The sequence below is a fragment of the Equus quagga genome, chromosome 1 (genome assembly GCF_021613505.1).
Source record: "Equus quagga isolate Etosha38 chromosome 1, UCLA_HA_Equagga_1.0, whole genome shotgun sequence".
Taxonomy (NCBI): Eukaryota; Metazoa; Chordata; class Mammalia; order Perissodactyla; family Equidae; genus Equus; species Equus quagga.
Genome location: NC_060267.1, coordinates 16753854 through 16766639, shown reverse-complemented (window position 1 = coordinate 16766639; position 12786 = coordinate 16753854). Strand labels below are relative to the sequence as shown.

At 59.8% G+C, this 12786-nt stretch overlaps 2 protein-coding genes across 2 annotated transcripts in view; both read right to left on the bottom strand.

The window, feature by feature from the left end:
• Positions 1-6: 6 nt before the first annotated feature.
• TMDD1 (transmembrane and death domain 1) lies at positions 7-957 on the bottom strand (the record flags this gene model as incomplete). Its single annotated transcript, XM_046664164.1, has 1 exon — positions 7-957. A coding segment is annotated over exon 1 (465 nt), but the record flags the coding sequence as incomplete, so codon positions are not given.
• Positions 958-2799: 1842 nt separating this feature from the next.
• FIGNL2 (fidgetin like 2) overlaps positions 2800-12786 on the bottom strand; it is a 28453-nt gene continuing 18466 nt past the window's right edge. The window contains exon 2 of the mRNA XM_046653930.1: positions 2800-7399. Within this exon, the coding sequence (XP_046509886.1) occupies positions 5430-7388 (1959 nt within the window). The 5' untranslated portion in view covers positions 7389-7399 and the 3' untranslated portion in view covers positions 2800-5429. The remainder of the gene's footprint in view (positions 7400-12786) is intronic.

Below are 12786 nucleotides of genomic sequence, written 5' to 3'. Positions count from 1 at the left end.
GGGGGGGGCGGGCAGGTAGCGCCCGCCGAACCTGCGCAGCTGCAGCGTCGCCTGCTGGTGCAGGCTCTTGCCCAGCTCGCGGGCCACGTCGGGGCGGCCGCTGCGCCGGAGGGCGCGGGCCACGCGGTCCCAAGACAGGGACGGGGCCTTGGCCGCCAGCCAGGCCGCCAGCCCCTCCCGGCAGCCGTCGGAGACCTCGGCTGCCTCCCGCCGCCGCCGCTGCCGGCCCGGTTCCACCGTGGGCTCCGGCCGCTCGACCCTGGCCAGCCGGTCCTCCGAGAGCCGGGCCAGCTCGGCCTCGACGCCCGGCTCCGGCGCCTTCAGGAGCGACTGGAAGTGGCCGCACTCCTCCGGGGTCAGCAGCTCAGCCAGACGGACGGCCGCGTGAGGGCCCATAGCGTCCAAGGCGCCCGCCGGAGCCAGCGCCCAGCCCCAGAGCGCCAGCCCCAGGGCCCACGCCGCCATAGCCATCGCCGCGGTGACGGGGCCCACCGAGTGTGGGGGAGGGGCTCCGAATGCCCGCGGGTGGGGGAGGGGCGCCTGCCACCGCAGGTCGTGGGGGAGGGGGCTTCCTACTTTCAGGGACGCGGAGGGCGTCTCCAACACAGGCGACTTGTTGGAGGACCTCCTGACACCCGGGAACTGGGAATGAGAGTGAGGGTCTCCCAACACCCAGGAATTGGAGTGAGAGGGTTTCCCAATACCCAGGGGTTTGGTGGGACTCAGTACCCCCCGGAGGCTGGGATCCTGCGCCCTCGTATTGAAAAGCCTGTCCTCGGCCTCCTGGCCGCCCCACTGATGCCTCAAGCGTAGCAAGTCTCTACTATCTCTTCTAACCGGTTTACCCGCCCTCGTCCTCCACCTGAAGCTCTAGACACCTTGCTCTCCATTATCGCCGATATCCAATCAATTCCTAAATGCTCTTCCTACCTATTGAATACTAATGTAGTATTCATAGCCTCTGTCATTTCCCATCCTCCCCGCCCCGGGTATCCAAACCCTCAACCTCACCTGTCTGGACAAGGTACGGTCCTCCGCAAGTCCTCGCCTCGCACAGACACACTCTAGGGCCCCACTCGCTACACTTGTTTCCTTTCCCCAAGCAAGCCTGGCTCTGGCTCTCCTTTGGATGTTGGCCAGCACTCTTTGCTCTGCCTGGGCCACTCCTCAGCTGACAGGTCCCTTCTGGGAAGCCCTCCCTGACTCCCGGACACACCCTTTGCCGAGTCCCCATTAGGCACCTCCTCTCTACTCCCGAGGCACTGCCCGCTGCTCTGGCCTTTTACTGTCTCCTCCACTAGACTGGAAGGTCCATCCACGGTCCCCCTGGCAACTAGTGCATCATAGGTGTTCAGGAAAGATCTGTTGCATCAGTGTGTGAATTCTTAGCTTGCAACTTCCTCCCCACAACATGCACACAGGCTTGATCATGGGGCCTCAGCTCTTCACGGGCAAGGAAGGGTCTCGGGGTGCAGTGTTTCAGTCCCAGTGATTGCTCCAGCCTTACTTCCTCCCTCCCCCTGCCGGCACTTTAAGGTCTTGTGACAAACCACGCGTATGGTGCAATCTCCAGCCAGCATTGCTTTGCCAGGCTGTACCCAACCCTGCCCAGGAAGTTTTTGTGACACCACCACCACCACGAGGGGATCTTTCCTGGGCATTCTTGAGATGACCTGTGCATCCTCCATCACGACACTTAAGTGGAAATTAATTCGAGGATTTATTCAACGTTCACTCAGTGTCTTCTTTGTACCAAATATCGTGCCAGTTGTATTTTCAAATGATCCATTTTTGAGCTTTTCCCACCCTGTATTGTGGGCTCTCCAGAACAGTGGCTGTGCTTAACCATTTCTGTATCCTCAGTGCTACGCACAGAGTCTGCACAGGGTACATGTACAATAAATCAACTAGAGTGCAAGGGGGTCTGGACCCCCCCAAAGGCCCCTTCCCCCACCCAGTCCAGGCACACACAATTGTTTCTCTCCCAGGGGAAACTGTTTGCTCCATAAGGTCTCCCCTTGGGCTTGCTTTGCCTCCCGAAAGCCCAGCTATGCCCCAAGCCCTGAGCCCGCAGCAGCCTGGGTGCCCGCTCCCCTTGCACTCTGGGATTTTCAAGAATTGTGCTTAGTGCATTCAAGGACCTCAGGAAGTGGTAGGTCCAGACCTCTCACAGATACCTCCACACAGCTTTTTCAGCAAGATACTCCTTCCTAGTTTTCTCTCCCAATTTATGATCAGCTGTCAAAGACAGAGCTTGGGGATTGACAGATGCTGGCAGACAAAGGATCCCATGTGACCTTAAAGACTGGAACTCGCTGCCTCCACACCCTGCCCTCTGCCCGCTGTCCCTCCATCCAGGAATGGGGGACAAGCGCAGGCCCAGCCCCCAACAAGGGCTGCCATCCAGTTCCGGGTGACGCTTCCTCCTCAGCCTCCCTTTCCTCCATGCATTCATTTGTTCATTCATTCACTCATTCAGCAAACATGGGAGCCGTTCTTTCCCCTCACATTTCAGGGCTCGGGGGATATGAGTCAGTCCCAGAGCCTCTGAGAGGTCAGAACTGCAGGAGGGCCTTCCCTGTCCGGGGGCTTTTCACCCCGCGGCCTCACTGCCCAGCGCCTCGTAGGCACTTGCTGTGCCAGAGCGAACAGGAGTCCCACCATGACGTTTTGCTGAAGAAACAGAAGCACCCACAGAGCCACACCCATGGCCCTGGAGACCGAGAGCCGGCATTCCCCACAGGGCTCCCCACATTCTGCTGCCCCCAAGAAATCCTCTGGAAACCACATGTCATCACTTTAATACTGTGTAATACTTTCTTTTAAAATACAGTCTCTTCTGAGGTAGACAGACCACAACTGCAGAGCATCGTCAGACAGGAGATAAATACGTCCATGTACAACACGCAGCAAAATGAGGTAGAAATGGTTACAGCTGAAGGAGGGGACCCCAACCCCAATCTGGGTAGAGGAAGGAGAGGGCCAGCTTGCGAGTCTGCCCCCCCCAATCCCTGCCCCTGGATTCTTTGGTATGCCCCCCCCCAACACTGCCGAGCTGGACCTGCCCTTCCCCACCCACCCCAGTGCCCATGAGGTAGGTGCTAGTAGACTGGGGGCTGTCTCCTTGTGCAAAGTTCCCCAAGGCCAGCAGAGGAGGCAGTGGGGGCCCTGGGTCTCGGTCAGTGAGCTCTTCCCCAACCCCCAGAGCCGCCTGCCTCTTGAAGGGAAGGCTGGGATCCCAACCCCACTTCCCTGATGCCTTCCGCCACCCCCCACATACACACACACACCTGAGACGACCTCCTCGCTCCCTGCTCCCTCCCAGGGCCTTTCACAGACAAGACCCCGCGGCCCACTGCTTCTGGGCTGCCGAAGGCCTGCAGTGAGCCAGCTCTGAGGAGAAGAGGGCCAGAGACCAAGGGGAAAAAACAGAGCAGCTTTCCTGTTCGCACTCCTGGGCGAGCACCAGGCCCTCAGCACCTTGGCACCTGAAACGTGCCCCACGAACACCCTTCCAGCTGGGAGTGGGAGAGGTACAGAGACTGCCGGAGCTCTAAGGCCAGCGGGACACAGGGCCGGAGGCTGGAGCTGGAGAGAAAAGAGGTAAGGGTGTGGGCTGGTCCCTCGCCTCCTTTGGACCAAACGTCAGAGTTGTGAAATGGGCTCCCTGAGGGGAAGGGGACAAATGGCTGAAGTCCCATTGGGAAGTTGGTGGGAAGGAGAGGAATATGGTTCCCACAAGGACGGCCCCCATGCCTGGGCTTCTGGTGGGAAGTCTGGGTGGGGCTGAGAACAAGCCCCCACTGTCAGGGATAAACAGCCTGCCCATCTCCATACCCTCTCACAGCCCCTGGAGCTCAGCTCTAGGACCCTGGGAGAAAGGGAGAGACACACTTCCCCATAGAACCTTCTAAAATGCTCAGTCCTCCTCAGAGCTCCCCAGCAGATGGGGGAGGCTGAGTCTGTAATCAGCTTTTTGCCAGCCAGCCTTGTGGCCAGACTGTCTGCCCTCCTGAGGGAATCCTCTTGGCATAAGCTACAGGAGACTTCTGCCTAGGCAAGGGCCAGCGAGATGACCTCTATGGGGAGTTTCTGCCGGGGTCATCGTCCCGTGTGGGCCCTTTCAGCCTACTTTGTGGGTCTGGGGCAGGAGGTGGGCACGGGCATCCCAACTCTGGATAAAGAACCCTTCACAGAAAACACAGCTGAGGGCTGGGGCCCGGCGAGGAGAGCCATGGGACGGGAACAAGACCTTCCTCTCCAGTCCCACCACCCCCTCCTCCACACCCCTGCCTACAACCTGGGACCTGCTGGGGAAGCCCTAGAAATACATTCTGCTTCTATCCCAGGAAGAGGAGGGGTTTCTGCGTGGCCTCTGGTCTTCCTCTGCCCTCGCCGAAAGTCTCTCACTTTCTGAGTCTTCCGGGAGAATCTGCTGGGGGGGCGGGGAGGGGGGTGGGGGTTGGGGCCAGTCCGAGTAGGGACACACAGGAGAGCAGCCAAAAACTAACATTCTTTCTGAGGTCAGTTTCTTCCTGAGTTGTCAAAATAAAAAGAAAAACAGCAAATTCTACACATCTTACAAAAATAAGAGGCCTAAAATATTGAACAAGCTACATTTCTGGGATTTCCCCCTCAAAAACAAACAACAAAAAACCCTTCTTTGGGTGTTCTTTTTTTTGTTTTTTTTGTTTTTGTTTTTTTGCTTGACCCTCTCAGACCCAAGGTGTCAGCTGGGTGAGGGATAACAGGGTGGGAGGGAACTCCCTACCCGCTCCTCCCCAGCCCCTGGACCTCCAGATCTCCTGCAAAGGGACACTGCAGTCTTTGAATGAGAGGGACAGAAGGCAGGGAGAGGCACCAAGACACAGAGAGGCTGGAGAGCAGAACAGAGAAGGAAGCACAGAGGGTGATGGATAGAGACAGGGGAGAGAGAAGCAAAAGAGAACAGGGCCAGCAAAGGGGGAGGGGGCGGGCGGGTGACAAAGCGAAGGGGACAGAAAACTACGCGATGCAAAGGGGGAGGGGAGTGGGGGAAAGCAGGGGAGCCATTCAGACAGCGAGGAGACAAAAGGATTGTGGCGAGAGAGCAGGAGTTCCTTAGGCCCCGGATCTGCCCGTCCCTGGGGCGGAGATGGCAAGCTTCCCGTCCACAATAAATAGGAAAAACCTGAGTACACAGCGCATATGGCATCTATCTGCCTAGCAGAAGCATTTTCCTTCCCACGAAAAAAATCCACCGGCAGCCTCCCCCCCCCCCCCCCCCCCCCCGCCCCGCGGACCCACCCCACATTCCTCACTCGGGCGCCCTCCCAGCCCGGTTTGGTTAAACACATCCCTCCCAAACGGAGGGCACAGGGAGGGAGGGAGGAAGAGGCGGCGGCTCCAGCGGCCTCCCCGGAGGCCGCAGTCAATGTCCGCAGCCGCCGTCAGTGTCCGGAGCCATACATTTTGTCCCACTCCACCAACGAGTCCAGGTCCTTGGCGGAGGCCCGAGGGCCCACCTTGGCCAGCGCCGCCTCCAAGTCCTTGTAGGAGAGGGGGCGCTGCAGCCCTGGGAGGCCCGCCCCGGCCGCCGCCTGCTGGCACAGCTGGCCCAGCTCGCCCCCGGAGAAGCCCTGGGTGCCCTGCACCAGGGCCGCCAGCTCCCGCTCGCTCAGCGCGCAGCCGTGCTGGGCCAGCGCCCGCTGCAGGATCTGCCCGCGGGCCGGACCGTCGGGCAGCGCCACGTAGAAGCGGAGCGCGAAGCGCCGGCGGGTGGCCTCGTCCAGGGCCGCGGGCCGCGACGTGGTGCCCACGACCAGCACGCCGTCGGCCCCGGCCCCGCAGCCGCCATCCAGGCAGGCCAGGAGCGGCGCCTGCAGCGCGCCCGCCGCGGCGGCGCCGTCGTCCCGGGCCGGCAGCAGGGCGTCCAGCTCGCTGATGAGCAGCACGGCCGGCGGGCGGCAGCGCGCAGCCGCGAAGGCGGCCTGGAGGAGGCGCGCGCCCTCGGCGGCGCCCGGCGCGGCCAGCGTCGCCCCGCGCAGGCGCAGCAGCGTTGCGCCCAGCTGCGTGGCCAGGCAGCGGCCCAGCAGTGTTTTGCCGGCGCCGCGCGGTCCGAAGAGTAGCACGGTCCGCGGCGGGCGCGGGCTGCCGGGGTAGGCGGGCGGCCTCAGCAGGGGCCACAGCAGCTCCTCCTCCAGCGCCGCCTTGAGCGCGCCCTGGCCCGCCACGTCCGCCCACTGCACCGGGGGCCCGCACTCCACCATCTTGCTCGTCGCCAGCTCCAGGGCGCCCGGGTCCACGCCCTTGGGAGGCTCCCCCGACGGCACGGCGAAGCCCCCGCGGGGAGCCGGCGCCGGGGCGCGCTCTGGGAACTTTTCAAAGGGCTCGAGGGGCGCGCCGTAGACGGGGGAGCCCAGGACCTTGAGCGGGACGCCGGCCCCGTACTTGCCCGACGCCTCCTCGGCGACGCCCGGCGGCTTCGCCCGGAACCCGTTGCCCCGACAGTCGCCGTTGTCCGCCGCGGGGTAGGGGGCGCCGTCGGCCGCCGGGGCCTTGGCGGGCTCGTAGACGTATTTGCGGTAGCGGCCGTCGGCGCCCTCGTCGGACGCCTTGCGTTTCAGCGACACGCCACCCTCCGGGAAGGCGTAGGGGGCGGGCGCGGGCCGGGGTGGGCCTGGCGCGGCCAGGGGCGTGGGCGCCGGCAGCCCCGAGGTCAGGTAGGAGCCCGGGCCCGGCGGCGGCGGCGGCAGGGCGCCGTAGCCCGGCTGCGCGGCGTAGCCCCCCGCGGGGTAGTTGTAGAGCGGCCCCGAGGGGCCGTAGCCCGGCGGCGGCGGGGGCTGCAGCAGCGCGGCGGGGGGCGGCGGCGGCAGCGCGGCGGCGCCCTGCGCGCAGTACCCCGGGGCCAGGTAGCCCCCGCCGTAGCCCGCCGTGTACTCGGGCGCCGCCGACGGGCCCCCGCACGCATTGCCGGCGTAGAGCGGCTCAGGCAGGTTCCCGGCTAGAACCGGAGAGCCCCCGAGGCCCCCGGAGCCGCCCCCGCTGCCCGACTTGGTCCCCGGGAGGCCCTCGTGGAGCGATGCCAGAGGGTAGGGCGGCTCCGGCCCAGGCCAGGGCTCGGGGTCCCCCTTGGCGCCGTTGAGGAAGGCGGCGTCGCCGTAGCCGCCCAGGGCGGGGCGCTCGTAGGGTGAGTCCAGGACCCCCGAGTACTTCTCTGCGTAGCGCTTGAGGAGGTTGGAGGCAGTGAGGGCAGAGATGTCGTCGTGTGCCCAAGCATAGTGGCAGCGCTGGCGACCCCCAGGGGGCAGTTCCAACTTGTGGGCCGGCGACGGGGTGGTGGAGGAGACGTCCAGGTGCTGCTCTGGCCACTGGTTGAGGGGCTGGGCGTGTTCCGGTGTCCAGTGCATCTTCGACAGAGCTGCAGGCAAGAGAAACAGCTAGTGAGGTGCTGCAGAGCCTCTGAGGACCCCCACCACAGCCGCCGGCCAACCCGCTTCGACTGCAGCTTGGGGCGGGCGGGTTTCCCGCATCCGCCACCCACCCGTCTACCCTCCTGGGGCATCCTTCTCCAGGCGCCAAAGACACGCCGCTTGCCTTGCCCCTCATGTCCAGGATTAAAGTTATCTGAAAATACTTAACTCAGACCCAAGAGGGATCTGGAAACGACACATTTGCCTAACTTCTTGTAGCAATGATTATTATTGTCTTGGCCACACCAGCGCTGCCCTCCAGGACACACGGTCCTTACTTTCAGACCTAATGTAGTGAAGGGTCAGGCGATGGGGGACACCCCAGCCCTAGAACAGTCAGCCCTACGTGGGGCTCATTCAGGAACGTGTTTGCTGCATCCCCAGCATGGGCTGCGCACTGAAGGCACCGGGGTTGTGTGACGATGAGGGAGGCGGGCCCAGGGCGCCGGCCTCATAGTCCTAAGTGCTCTCTTCACCTCAGTCTTCCCTGAGGTTCCAGGGCCCTCTTGGGGCCTGAGGTCAGAGATGCCATCTGTGGCAGTGGTTCACCCTCTCTGGGAAACCCCAGGGGCTGACCCAGAAGCATTCACTTCCTTCCCACTTGGTTTCTTTTAGTCTCCGCCTGATGAAGTCAGAGTGGCTGGGTCCCAGAGCCACCTTTGCACGTGACGGCTGTGTGCCCAGGGAGGTGCTGCCACCTGCCTCCTCCCCAACGTGTCTCTCCCAGATACAAAAATGGTTATTTAGAATAGACAAACCATTCCAGAGAAGGTGGGAGAAAGTCAGTACACATCATAGAAAGTGGGTCACAAATTTCCCAGTAACCAAGTAACTCACTTTGTAAAGTGAAAAACACCACCATCCTCAAAAGAAGCAAAAATACTCCTGGCGTAGAGATCATAGGACTTTTTGTCACAGACCTCAAGAAGCAGACCTGTGAGATGTAATAAACAATGTCTTCTTAGACAGCCTTGCCCTAAACACAGCAGAAATGTTCCACAGCTCTTTCTTTTTTTGTGTGAGAAAGATTAGCCCTGAGCTAACAGCTGCTGCCAATCCTCCTCTTTGTTGCTGAGGAAGACTGGCCCTGAGCTAACATCCATGCCCATCTTCCTCTACTTTATATGTGGGACACCTACCACAGCATGGCCTGACAAACGGTGCCATGTCTGCACCCAGGATCCGAACCGGCTGACAGGGCCGCTGAAGCGGAACGTGTGTACTTAACCGCTGCACCACCGGGCCAGCCCCTGCATGGCTGTTTCTTACACTGTCCCACAGCACCAGTCAAGGCATGAGCCAAACCTAGTAAAAGGGACTCGGGGCCCAGGGAGTAGCACTCTCCGGGCACATGGCTCCAGTGGGTTGGCCTGATCTAAGGATGAAATCTCAGAGACTAAATGGGCCCCTGGCATGCCAGACACGGCTTTTGCTGATGATGATTTCTCAAACCTAAGCTTTTGATAAGACAAACTTACAGTTTCAGTAGTCTTTCTTCAACAAATTTTTATTGAGCAAATACTAAGTGCTGTGCTAGGCATGGAGGCTGACTGAAAGGTGAATGTGATGGTTCAGCCAGGTGACGGATTCAGGTAGACAGTGTCCCCTGTGAGGTGGGAAAATAGAGGTGTGTGCCAAGGGCTCAGGGGAACATGCCGCACCTGGTTGAGAAGGGCTCACCAGGGAGTGGTGTCTTTACTGGACTTTGAAGGGTGAGAAACCAAGTTGGCCAGACAGGCTAGAGGGTTCCAGCACTTTCCAAGGTGCAGAGCACAATGCATTCAGAAAGCCAGGGCTGTGCTAGCTCATACGCCCTATTCCCCTCCTCAAGACACTTTACTGCCACCTTCTGGAAAATTGTCATAACAAATCTACAAATTACCATGTCTCTGGGGTGAATCGTGCCCCTTTAGAAGAAGGTCTCATATGCAGTGCGCAACCTAGTTAACCATACATTGCAAGCCTGGAGGGAGCACCAAGAAATGTTGGGTCACCAGAGCCTTGGAAGTGGGTATATGGGGGGGAGAGGGAGGGAGAAGAAGAAGCTGAAAATAATCCAGTTGCTTCTCAGCTTCACAGTTGCCCTTACCTGCAGCAGCCTGTCGACAGCACCACCCCCATTGATCTCACTACCTCCTCTGACTCTGACCTGACATCAAAGGGAGAGGACGCTCTTTGAAAATGAACTATACTCTCAGCCCTGCTGCCTAAGGAAGGCATGAGCCACAGACACTAAAGCTTACAAAGGAAAGCGGAGTTCATGAGGCGGGTTCATCTCCATCTGGTGGTCCTGGCCACCAATGGCAAGAGGGCTGAGCAGACAGCAGAGCTGAGTGTGAGGGCCAGGGGCAGAAATGCAGCTCTCCAGCTCCGCTGAGAGGCGTCACCAAGAGCAGAGGCATTACCTGGTGTAAGGGGCTAACGTCCTGCAACCCCAGAAATCACACGTGGTTCTGGCTGCAGGGTCACAGGAGGTAACGTCCACGTTAGACAAATGCAAATACTGCGTTATGACATGGACCCCAAACCCTTTTTTCCTATTTACTGCTATCTGTGCTTTGGCTCCTTAATATGAAGAGAGATTGACCTTGATGATGGCACTTTGCCTGAGCATATTAAACTGGGCGTGCTGGGGAGAAAGAGTGACCCCTCCCAGCACACAGACACAGTAAAGAAGGCTCTGGATCTGGACTTGTCCACATGCACTTCCTTCACCGCCTGCCAGACCCTCTGCTCCTCCTCGTGGCTGTTTTGTGGTGTCCTCTCTGCCCTCCCTCCCACCCGCTACTGCCCTGGCCGCAGCCATCTTCCCTGAAGACCACACACTCTGGTTGTCACTGAAACTCTCTACGTCAGCTACTGGGGGCTCCAGGACCCCACCTCCAGCCCCCCAAGCCTGTCCTCCGGGCTTCACACCCAGCCTCCTGCTTCCACTCCAGGATGAGCCCCTCCCTAGAGGGGACCTGTCTGGGCAGCTCATCCAGCCCATGTGAGCTCTACCCTCAAGCCCATCAGATACTTCTCCTCCGGGTAATTCTCTTCCCAGGGGCACATCTCCCTCACCTCTGGCCTTTTGTCTGTCCTCACCTTTATCAACATCTACATCCACTTTGCAGTGCAGGACGCCTGAGGTCCGTCCACCCCAGCCCTTGACCCCATCCTGGCCCAGGCTGGGATCTTGCCCCATCAACTATTATTATTATTATTAACTATTCCCCCCACTACAGTGTCCAGGCTCCCTCCCCATAGCAAGCTCAATTCTTTCCCATCTTCAAAAAGACCTCCTTCAGCCTAAGTGCCCCACTAGCTAGCAGCCATCTCTCTTCCCCTTCTCCTTCACCATCTGGCCTCTGCTAGAGGTCCTTTAGTGGTCTAACTGGGGAGCAGGGGACCAGATCACCAAGTTCTGCCGAACTGAGTCACATAGCACTCAAGACTTCCTCCCACCTCTTCCAAGGGAAAGAACAAAGATCTGGCCAGAACCCAACTGCCTGAGGAGCAAGCTCAAGTAGACAACCCAAGGGGGCAAGAGGAGGGCAGAATTTCAGGGAGAGGGAGGTGCAGTTGCCTGACCTACAGGCAGGCTAAGAATGCTGACCCATGGGAGCCTGAGGACACACCAGCATGCGTGCACGGACCGCCGGGACATGCACAGATGTGCACAGCTGCAGGCACACATGCACGTGTCTGTGCGTGTGCAGGTAGGTCCGGATACACACAGAAGCTTTAAGGGCAGTCTCAGTTGGGTGCTTCCTGACACACCCAGGCCAACTCAGGAGGGCTGGGGTGGGGGAGGTCAGCAGGTAGAGCATGCTGTCTCCCGCCCCCACCCCCAGGCCTGTTCCAGCCCTCTTGCTCCTGCATAGAGACCGTGGGCCTGCCTGTGGCCCAGCCCACAAGCTCCTGCCATTCAACCTCCTGCACCTGGAGGGCTCCTGCCCCCGCCTCCCTCCCAGGTCCATAGGCCACCCTCCAGTCCCCTCCATCAGCTGAGCTGGAGGTGCGGAAAGGCCTCCTGACTTGGGGGAAAGTGTGGGCTTTGAATCAGAGAGACCTGAGTTTGAATCCAGGCCCAGACACTTATGTGTGACCCTGAGCAAGTGGCCTGACCTCACTGAACCTCAATTTCTCCATCGGTTAAAGGGCATAACATATGCCTTGAAGAGTGGCCATGAGGATTAAACAGTGTATGTAAAGTGTGCAGGCCAGAGTGGGGTACAGTAGTATGCATGATAAATGTGCAGTTAGGAACCCGAGCAGCGGCCCAGCCCTGCTGAGTGACTACCAACAAGTCACTTCCCCTTGGGGTTGGGGGAGGTTGGAGAATGTTCTGTGGGTGAGGGTCCTTCCAGCTCTGGCATGACAGACGGGTCCTCGTGGCATTTCCCCAGCAGCCCAGCACTAGGGACAGAGCCTGTCCCTTTTCTGTGCTCCACATGCTTGAGCTTACGTAGCCCTGGGAGATAACACCATTGTCATCACCCCCATTTTACAGGTGAGGAGACTGAGGTACAGAGAGGTCACTACATCCCCAAGGCACAAGCTGGAACAGAAGTGGAGCAGGATTCAGACCCTAGCAGTCTGACGACAGAGCCCAAGCCCTTCCCTCTCGGCTGCACTGCCTCCCCGGTCCAGCCTTTGGTTCTCACGGGCCAGAGAAGAGCCTGAGGCACGACACCGCCTGCACTGCCTCTGGAAACACGTTCCTGTACTTCCTGGGAACAAGGCTATGCCTCCAGTGCGGTATATCTATCCTCCAGACCTGCAGTTGGAAGCACCTCCCCCGGAGGATCCCAAGTCGCCTATGCCCCCAGGCAGCAGAATTTCTGTCCTCACCGCAAAACAAGTAGAGCTGTCCCTTTCCTGTAAACTTGCCACCTGATACGCGTTCACACCCCTAGGCTGGACAGACCTCCTTATTTGGGTCGGTGGCCTTCCCTGGGGGTGGCTGGGACTCTGGAGGAAAAGCAACTTTCTGCAACTGCGGCAAAGTTTGGGGAGCAAGGTCAGGCTCCCGAGGCAGCTCTTTGTCTGCAGACCCGTGAGGGCCAAGGGCCTCCTACATGGAGCGGGCTGGAACTCCACTGACCCCGGCCGCAGAGTGCAGTCCTTCAGACTCACAGGCGACCAATAAATAGTAACAAGGAGAATTACTGGATGGAAGGGGAAGTCAAGAATTCCTTAAAGCCCATCTGTAGGAAGTCTTGCAGGATCCGTGGGAGAAGCGACTCGGCCTTCACAAGTGACTAAAACACTCAGTGCGCCCATTTCAGTCCTTGTGGACCTGTCCAACCCCGTGGGCCATGCCCTGCCCGGAGCAGTCCATGCATGGGGC